The following is a 10,435-nucleotide window of genomic DNA, read 5'->3' on the forward strand; positions in this document are numbered from 1 at the left end:
ACTTCTATAACTATTTAAGTTAATTCATCATGTTAAAAAACTAAAAAGAGAAAAGAAAAACTATATGATCATCTCAACAGATATAGGAAAAGTATTAGACAAATCAATACCCATTTCTGATAAAACCTCAGTATTCTAGGAACAAAAGGAAAATTTCTCAAACTGATAATATTCATCTATGAAAAACATACAGTTAACACCTTACTTAATGGTATAACATTGACTTATTCCCAAGATCAAGAACAAAATAAGAATTTGCACTCTCACCATTTTTATTCAATATTGTACTGGAGGTTCTAGTCTATGAAATCAAGCAAGGAAAAGAAATAAAAATCATCCAGAAAGGAAAAAATAAAAATATTTTTATTTGCAGATGACATGATTATGTATGAGGAAAATCCAATGAAACACACACACACACACACACACACACACACAAACACACACACAAACTTACTAGAAGAAATAAGTGAGCTTATCAAGGTTTCAAGATATAAGGTTAATATAAAAAACTATTATAATTCTATACAATAGCAAAGGACATTGGAAATAAAAACTACAATGATAACAATACCATCTACAGTAGCATAAAAAATGTGAAATACATGATGATAATCTAATAAAATATGTGAAACATCTATACAGAGAAAATTACAAAACATTGCATAAAGAAAATCCATGAGTTGAACAAATCAGTATTTTAAAGAATTCAATTTCCCCCAATTTATCTATAGATTCAGTGAAATCACATTCAAAATTTCGAAAAGTTTTTTTAGAAATTGACAAGCCAATTCAAAAATTAAGATAGACATGCAAAGACATAGATTAACCAAAACAACATTGAAGAACTACCTCCATGTGATTTCAAGGTATACTATAAAACTACAGAATCCAAAATATCACAATGGTGTTATGCACAAAGAATATACAAATAGATCGATAGAACAGAATAGAGTCCAGAAATAGACCCAGACATGTATGGATAATTGTTAACAAAAGTGCAAAGGCAACGTAGTGAAAAAAGAATAGTCTTTTCAGCAAATGTTGCAAAAACAATTGAATATCCACATGCAAAAAGGAAAAGAAAAAGAACTTCCATACATCCATACGTGACTTACAAATTATCCCCAAAAAAGGGTATAGATTTCCACGTAAAATCTGAAACTATAAAATGTCTAGAAGAAAACATAGCAGAAAAATTTTTGTGACCTTGAATTAGGCCACAAGTTCTTAGAAACAACAACAGAAACAGGAAAATGGACTTCACTGAAGACTGGCAGGGGGGTTTGGAACAAGCTAGGTGAAAAAAATATACATAGAGAATTGAAACTTTTGCTATCAAGGTGTCAAGCAGCTGGGCCCCAGTCTCTGCTAAGGAGTTCCGCACTTTAGCTAGTAACAGAAAGTTCTCAGGGCTTTTATGGTTTGCACCTAAGTGACGAAGTATAGCTTAATTTTCAGAAGAAAATTCAAAGGTCTTCTCCTCCTTTTCTTCCAGAGCCTTCACATTCACTGTACTCTCAATACGTTCGCCTTCTTCTGACATATACTGAATGCAGTTAGAATGCAGTTTTCAGCAAAAACAGTTCCCCTTTGTATATATGCACAGGTGCCTGAAGGATACATCTGGAAAGCAGCTCCCTGGAGTCTAAACCTGCAGGCAGGGGGAAAAACAAATTTAGATTTACTGCCACCTTGTGTCAGGCACTTAGCCTTGTCTGAAAGCTTCAAGTCAGCAATAAACGTGAGAAGGAAAATTTAAGAGAAGGTCTGAATGGGTAAACGGGCAAGTCCCTGTGTGAGAGAGCTGGGGAGAGAGATTCAGAAATTCCCCAAGCTTCTTTCCAGCAAGAAGAGGACATTGTGTGGAATGTGGCAGTAACTTCACTAGTAAGTTCAGCAAAGAATAGGAAACTTACAAGTGGGGCATCAAAAAGAATAGGCAACTTACAAGTGCAGCATCAAAAAGAAGAGGAAGCTTACAAGTGGGGCATCAAAGGAGAACCATCCTCCCAGAGCCATGAGTAGTTGGGTTTCTTCAGAGACAACCCCATCCAGAATGGGAAACTGGAATGGGCAATTGCTTGCTGGATGAATTCCTGTGGGAAGTAACGTTTCTGAGTTGATGGAAGAGTCGATGTGGACTTTTTAGATTAGATTCACAAAACTAAAGAACCCAAAGAGCTCTTAGACATCCTCTTGATGGCTTTACAGAAATGTCTACTGGAGCCTAGAGATACTTCATAACCTGTCCATCCAAGGTCATGCATGTAACCAGTGGCCAGCCTAGGCTAGAAAACAGGTACATATTCTGATTCTCAAGGAAGGCCTTAACCTGATCTATTTCCCTGTAAACCAATATTCCAGCCCAACACACATCCATTAAAAACTCACCAGATCATCTGAGCTATTAATCTTCAGCATGTGGGCATCCAAAGACAAGCAGTTCTCCCGGCTTTTTTCCCAATTAAATGGGCCAGAGGAAAATTGGTAACAGTTTTCTTCATGCCAGAGCCAGTCTTGGGGACAAGGACCTAGGAAATGTAATATACTTAATTAGTGAGTTATGCCTGAGTAAAAATATTGCTACAATTCTTAAATCAATTCATCTCTCAGGACTCTCACATGCTACCGCCTCTTCTTAATTAGAATTATACCCAGACTCTGCAAATACCTAAATAGCCTAGAGTCTTTATTGCTCCATTTTTTGGAGAAAAAAGAAATGAAGCAGTCTGATTTTAGAAAACTCAATTAAAAAGCAAGGCTTGAGCTGGGATGTAATTTTAGAATCTGATCTAATTTTTTTAAAATTATGTTTGGAATCATGGAAGTGAGAGTTGGGGGGATGAATATGTAATAGCTATTCTGCTACTAAAACAGATATGCTTATATATTTTAAAACTTCAGGTCTTTGAATGATGGATTTGGGCTTAGATACTGTGCCTCCTGATTCTGGACAGGTAGCCCTATGTGCCTCCTGAGTACTTGAATTACGGCTAGTCTGCATTGAGATGATGTTCCGTAAGTGTAAAATATACCCCTGATTTTGAAAACTTACTATGAAAAAAAGAATATAAAATATCCCATTAATAATATTTATACTGATTAGTGTCAAAATAATATTTCAAGTATATTGGGTTAAATGAAATATGTCACTAAAATTAATTTCATCTGTTTATTTTTCATGTTTACTGTGATTACTAGGAAATTTAATGTTGCATATGTGGCACACACTGTATTTCTTTTGGACAGAGCTGTTCTAGGGAGAACAGTATATTGATGCAAAGAGAGCATCTCAATTTAAATAAGATTTCAGAAAGTAGGGATAAGTTTTCAGCAGAAAATTCCCAGAGAGTCCAAAAAACTCAACTCAGGGCTTAGGCGATAGGCAAAATATGTGTTTTACAGATATTTTAAACGATCCCCAAATCCTCTTCCTCTTCCCCCTTCCCCTCCCCCCTCCTTCTTCTCCCCTTCATCATCGTCATCTCTTCTGTGTGTTACTAACACTTGGAATCTCTTTACTGGGGAACAAAGCCCTTTGTTCTATGCTGTGACCAAAAAAAAAAAAACCAAACCTCAAATCCTTGAGCAAGGCAACATTTTAATTTCAATTTTCATTGTGGCATAAAACCATCAGATAATTTTGTAAGAATAGGCTTTATCAGAGAGGACAAAGTAGAAGGGCACTGAACTAGGAAAGAAGAAAGTGAATGAGGAAGGGCATACATAAGGCCGGATTGAAAGCAAAGAATGCAAGCTTCCTAACTTATTAATTTGCCTAGTCCTGTCTTACTATGTCAAAGGAAAGAGTATATTGGTTTTCCTGAACTAAAAGAAAGGTCTAGGTAGGTTTTCCAAGCTATGAAAAAGTGAAAAAGATGAATGTTAAAATGTGGCATTCAAACCACCTGTATTTCCTTTAATTATTATTATTTTTTAATTTAACAAACACAATAATCACTGTGTTAACCAACGTGCCAAAAATGGTTGGCAGTAATTTTTATGTATTGGCTCATTTAATCCTCATAACCACAATATGTAAGAGTTAGGTTAATTTTCTTCATTTGAAAGATAGAGAAAATGGGAATTTGAACATGGGCAGTCTAACGCTAGCATCTGTGTGCTTAATCACTATATCACACTACCTCTCAAACTCCTGAGTTTGAATTAACTGAGGAAATATTTCTTGATGCCCCTCAAGATATTTTGATACAGGGTTTTGGGGTAAATCTGTAACTTGCCACTTTTAACAAGCTACTTAGGTGATAATTTTGTACACTAAGGGTTGAGAACCACCACTAATTCCAGTGCTAAAATGTAGTCTGTTACTTTGAAGACGCTGCATCTTTCTAGCTGGCTGACTTCAAGCAAATCACATATGCTAATTTCTCAGCGTCTTGCCCTCTTCATACATATACCGAGGACCACAGACTGGTTAGTAAGAAAGATAAAACTTGTCTCAAACTTGAGAAAACTGGCATAATTTTTTTGCATAGTATTTTATTATTAATGTTTTTGAGAATCTTCTCAAAGCTGCTTGATGAACAGCAGTGCTTTATTTGGCATCTCTACTAATTGGCCTTTATCTGACACTGCCAAGGAATGAAAACACGTTACTTGGTGTATCTACTACAAAAGACATATCACCTATTATTTTTGATTAGTTGTCCACACTTGGCATCTCTGGGATATGGTTCTGAACAATCCTGACATAATTTTACTCCCATACAACTGATAAAAACAAGACTATCTTACAGCCCCACCTGTGAAATAAACCATTTTTGGTATGTAGCTATGTCTGCTTATATAAACATTCCTGTCCTTGATATATTAGCCTCCTTCCTTTAAGCCTTCTTTGAGATGGTTTTATTTCCTAAACAGCTCTTTCCTTAAAGTGATTCAATATATGTTTGACACTTGCTAAAAAAATCAGCTTGTCTATAAACGTCTGCTAATTTTGGAAATTTAAATAACCCTGTACATACTGAAGGGATTTATAAACTGCAAAACTTTATACAAAACTACTTATCGTTATTATCATTTAACTTACCTGGGTTTCAATTTTTTCATCTATAAAATAAATGGATGGGTACCTATAAACTGTTACTTTATAATCTTTATTCAACAAAATTACGTGGTTGAGATTAAGGTGAGCTGTACAAGCAAGAAGCTGCAGAAATCTCTATCTATTAGTGGCAGCTAGTTACTAATGCCAAGAAAGCAATGTACCACTGAAAGTGACTCTATTTCACACTTTCAAATTCTCCCCATGACTAAAAGCACATACCTGATTTAATTATACATTGTAGAAAAACTATACTAACTGTACAGATGACTTCTGTAATATTGAGTTCACATTATCATCTCCATGTTAGAAATGTTTCTATCTGCCTCCTAGATTCTGAGTTCACCTAGTCAGCTGAGATCATCTCAGTCCTTCTCATATACATTGATTTCCTGGGCCTCTCATAACTTTGTCTAATTTGAAGTATCTACTTAACACTTTCAAGCCAGCTCACCTCTATTGATTCAATTTACATTGATGTAGTACACTTTATGAGAAACAGTCCCATAGAATAATGCTAATGAAGAGGAAGGGGTCCCCAGGACAAAGGAGACCCCTTAGGAAAGGAAATCAATGATTAAGATACATTGGAATGGAAAGAGAGAAGAATCTGTGCAAAGGGTAAAGGTGAGGGATTTCTTCCAGAAAAATCTCAAAACTAGAAACTTAAAAAGAAAGAGAAAAAAAAAAAAAAGAAAAAAAAAAAAAGAAAGAGAAGGCTTTTGTGAGGCAGGAAAACTTAAATCCACCAAAAAGTATGGTTAATTGAATCAGATTAACTCAAGAACTTGGCATGGGATAGGGTGAGGATGACAAAAAGAGAGGACTTCTGGTGTAGAACATGATGAACAAAAAAGGATACATATATCAATATGCCAATTTTGTGCCTAGAGATATTTCCAAAAAATGTTAAGATTTACAGAGAAGCTTCCACTGTCTCTCTTCACCCCTCCCTCCCTCATACCTGAATAGTTTGCTGCTTTTTTCAGAGCTTCTTGGAGATTCAGGTTCTGGTGATGAAGTTCCATTAGTTTCTTGGATTTTTCATCCAGCTTGTGGGCAAGGGTTTCTATCATTTCTTTGAGTTCCCATTGTGACTCCTGGGAAGATTTTTCTGTCTGGTGCTGGGCTGAAATCTGTCCCTCCAGGATATCTTCCTGGTGAGTAAGGTTTGCTTGCTGTTGCTTTAGGAGATCAGACACCTGGGATACTAAATCAGAACTGAATTAAGACTCCATTTCCGGGCTTCCCTGGTGGCGCAGTGGTTGAGAATCTGCCTGCTAATGCAGGGGACACGGGTTCGAGCCCTGGTCTGGGAAGATCCCACATGCCACGGAGCAGCTGGGCCCGTGAGCCACAACTACTGAGCCTGCGCGTCTGGAGCCTGTGCCCCGCAACGGGAGGGGCCGCGATAGTGAAAGGCCCGCGCACCGCGATGAAGAGCGGTCGCCGCACCGCGATGAAGAGTGGCCCCCACTTGCCGCAACTAGAGAAAGCCCTCGCACAGAAACGAAGACCCAACACAGCCAAAAATAAATAAATAAATAAATAAAGTAGCTATAAAATTAAAAAAAAAAAAAAAAAAGACTCCATTTCCAACCCCAGTAAAAATTCCTCCACAGGATTTTGAGCAAATCAAAGAACTGAATCAAACCATTTGTTTTGACAACAAACTGCTGCAAGATGACCCAAATTTATTCAGGAATTACAGATTTGGAAATTATTTGATATTCATGCAATATTTTTTTAATGTGAGGAACTGTCATAGATACTTGTGATTTTAAAAAATAAAGACAGGATTTTACTCGTTGTGGAGAGTTACACACAAGTTAAAAGGAATCACAAGATAAGTCTTATACGAGTGGCATAAATAAAATATAGACAATCTAAGATAGTCAGACACCAACCAGACTCAGTGACTGTTAGTAGCACTGGTCATTAATGACTTACTCTAGTTGTGTCTTAATTCCTCTGACCTTTCTCTACCCTTCCACATTTCCTGATTTTAGTTAAAAACTGTGACACTCAACCCGTTTTTGAGAAACCCTCCCATGGAATTTTTTTAAGCTGCTAACACAAGAGTCTGAAAACATATTTTTCAGTTTTAGTTTGTTATTTTCTTTGTTTGTTTTTTGGTTTTGGTTTTGGTTTTTTTTGTTTGTTTTTTTTTTTTTAGGAAGGGTGGAGATGAAAGGAAAGTTGTGAAATCAAGCAGGCAACAAATGTTAAGGGTCCAATGTCTCAGTTCTAGAAGCTTGACAGTTCAGTACAAAGTAGACCTCTTGGGTTGAAAGCCAGATTTGACCCTGTTGCAAAGTGGTCCAAGCCTCAGAGGAAGACTCTTCCAATGACCATCTCTGAGTCAAGGGCTCTTCTCCCAGATCAGTAGGAAAAGTTTTAAAGATTGAAAGTGTTCATAGATTGAAAACATAAGTTGTTTGAGACCTTACACAACCGAGAAACAAATTAGCACTTCAAAGGCCTTAGTAACCTGGATTCTAGGACTCTAGAGAGCCTAGGATTCTAGGATTCTAGAGATAAATAACTCAGATCTATGCCCTAAATACACAGGTGTATTAGATGGATGATCAGCACCATTTTCTTTCTTTCCTAGCCATTTTCATCTTTCCTTTCATTTCTTTTCCTCTCAACATCCCCTCTTTCCTAAATGGCCATATTATAAATTTGAAGAATGTTTTGTTTTAAATGTTTTATTTATGAAGACTGTATTTCTGGGCTCTTTAAATGGGTATTAAAACTCTATTAAAACTCAGCATGAACTAAATGAAGTTTCTTTTACTTTTGGGTCCCTCGGGTGACCTTGTGGATTAGTAACTTCAAATTATTTTCTTCCTTATTATTCTGGGATTTAAATAGGCTTTATCCATGAAGTTATGAAAACAAAACCAAACAAAAACCTACCATTCATAATCTTCATCCCATGCCTCAATCTAGTTGAGGGAAGAGCACAATATACCCATTCATCTTCCCACTCACTCTTAAAACAATTTGCCTAAAATGTATCTAAATCAAGGCTGTTTATAGTTGTTATGAAACCAACAAATAAACCATGTTTATAAGTTCTCATTTTTTTTTCTCCAGCTTTTCCCGGCTTCAGCACTTACATTGGATTATCAGCAATATAACGGTCACCAGTAATCCCAGACAAAGGATCCCTAGAGTCATAGCAGCAGGGTACCACCTCCGAGAGGAAAGAAAACGAAGACCTAAAGTGATAGAGGATAGATTCAGAAAGACAAAAATGATGGAGGCAAGGGATCAAACAATTCTTTGGATACTGTCTGTACCTGGTGCTTTGCATTACTTACCTCTAGTATTCCCAATGGCTTTGCAAATAATTCATTACTCACATTTACAGATGTGAACTATGTACAGTTAAAGAATTTAAGTAATTTACCTATGGTCATGCAGCTAACAACATTTAGGAGGCAGGATTCAATACCAGATATTTGACTCCAGGTATCTGATTCTAAAGCTTATGCTTTGTCTACTGTCCCCACAGTGAGTCTTCAAGAAACTCTCAGCCCAGCTTGGTTAGATTAACTTCCTCCACAGGGTAGAGAGCCTGATGTTTCTAACATGGATCATGTGTATGTACACGCACGTGTGCACACACACACATGCACACACATGCACACACACACACGCACACGCAGTTATAAGTAACATACCATAAACGAATGTCAGATATCAAGCAAATAAGCCTTTAGTCAGTTAACCGAGAAAACCTCAAAGAACAAATACATAATTTTGTGCTATTCAATTTTTATTTGGAACTGGGGTTACTGACCAAAGAAAAATAGGAATGAAATCTCAATATTCACTTGATTCATATTAACATCATGTCCACTACTCACACCAGCTCTGGCCTTCTTGTTACAAGAGAAAAATTCACCATTATTATAAAAATAAATAAATCATGTAGCTCACAGGTGTACGAATATCTTATTATGAGGTCCACCACTTAAAAAGCACAGATATTACTGGTTCAGCAGGAAAACATTTCGTGTAATGGATTTGGACTCCTCACCTTGTAAGATAAACAAATAAGGCACTGACAATGTTATCCTCTATATGCAAACAAGGAAACTGACAATTCAGTGACTTGCCTAAGATCACACAGATGTTAAGATCCAAACATAGGTCTTTAATCCAATTGTCAGTAGCTATGTGACTTAGAACGTCACATCACAAAACTTCCAGCATGAATGTATAATGATCCAAATCAATCAGTGGTCACATATATTCACAGAGTTCTCATGTGTCAAAAGCACTCCTAATAGACTCTACAGATGATCCAAACAAAATAGAAATTTTGACAGGAAGCAATATGGTTTATTCTCTGATTCAAAAGTTATTAAGCTCCTAGAAATGTGTATGGCAAGTTGGCAGAAAGGAAGTTGAAGACAGTTATGTGTCTTGCAAATAATTGCTCAATCCTAGCCTTGGAGGCAAATATCTGAGTAAATCTTTCAATCAACATTTCTCTCTGGTCAATATTCATTCCATCTTATAGATCAATCCTAGCTCTACCACTTACTAGCCACATAAAACTGGGTAAAACTCTGTAAAAGGGAGATAATATTAGTCCTAATCTCAAAGTGTGAAGATTTAGAGAAATAATGCATGTAAAGTGAATATCATAGAAAATAGCCTATAGCAAATGTTCAATAAAAGTTAGTTACCACCCTCTACTACAGCATCATTCATACCAAGTTAGTTTATTCATCAACATCATCTTCGTTATCACCATTATATCTGACTTGTTTTTCCTTTAAGTAAGTGCTATTAACTCTTTAATATTTTCCCATATTCAGGTGTTGTAGTCTTCTAATCCTATATTCAGTTAGTTTACATTTCTAACCTAATTCTGTCCCTGTACATATTTAGCCACCCCTAGTACCTTTGTCTCTCTCTCCATTTGGCTTCTGGTCAAGTTGATCCTTCATACTCTTGCTCTTGAGGTCATCAAAAGTCATTTCCAAATTTATTCCAAGAATGAGAGAGTGAAGCAGTCAAGGACTTCTACAAAGTAAAAATGTGTGAGCTCCTGCTGGAGTGTTTAAATAGCTACTGATATCTAGTAGAATGACTCAATCATTGGTAGGAGGAAGGAGAGGCTTTGCTTCATACTGGGAAGTTGGGTGACGCAAATTCTTGGGTTATGTCTATTGCAGGAGGGGAAAGTGGTGATTCTGATAGTGTTTCAGGATATTTCACTAAGTAATTTATGAAAGGGAAAAATGTATTTTCCATGAGCATTAGAGGAGAGGAATTTGTACCCAGGCTTCAGATATGGAAACTGAAATTTAAAAGGGTAATTCACAGTAAATTTGTGGAAGAGTG

The 10,435-nt window shown here is 36.4% G+C and overlaps 1 protein-coding gene across 2 annotated transcripts; it reads right to left on the reverse strand.

Annotated features, from left to right (window-relative positions):
• Positions 1-384: 384 nt before the first annotated feature.
• OLR1 (oxidized low density lipoprotein receptor 1) lies at positions 385-10,130 on the reverse strand. Of its 2 annotated transcripts, none has more exons than XM_036865289.1 (6): positions 9,993-10,130; positions 8,194-8,295; positions 6,033-6,278; positions 2,395-2,534; positions 1,984-2,099; positions 385-1,654 (listed from the first exon to the last, which is right to left on the reverse strand). In XM_036865289.1, the coding sequence occupies exons 1-6, from the start codon at positions 10,066-10,068 to the stop codon at positions 1,510-1,512; spliced, it is 825 nt and encodes a 274-aa protein (XP_036721184.1). In that variant the 5' UTR covers positions 10,069-10,130; the 3' UTR covers positions 385-1,509. The 2 variants fall into 2 exon arrangements, with proteins under 2 accessions (XP_036721184.1, XP_036721185.1); XM_036865290.1 differs by having other exon boundaries at positions 1,518-1,654; positions 1,952-2,099.
• Positions 10,131-10,435: the final 305 nt, after the last annotated feature.

The sequence above is a fragment of the Balaenoptera musculus genome, chromosome 10, assembly GCF_009873245.2.
Source record: "Balaenoptera musculus isolate JJ_BM4_2016_0621 chromosome 10, mBalMus1.pri.v3, whole genome shotgun sequence".
Taxonomy (NCBI): domain Eukaryota; kingdom Metazoa; phylum Chordata; class Mammalia; order Artiodactyla; family Balaenopteridae; genus Balaenoptera; species Balaenoptera musculus.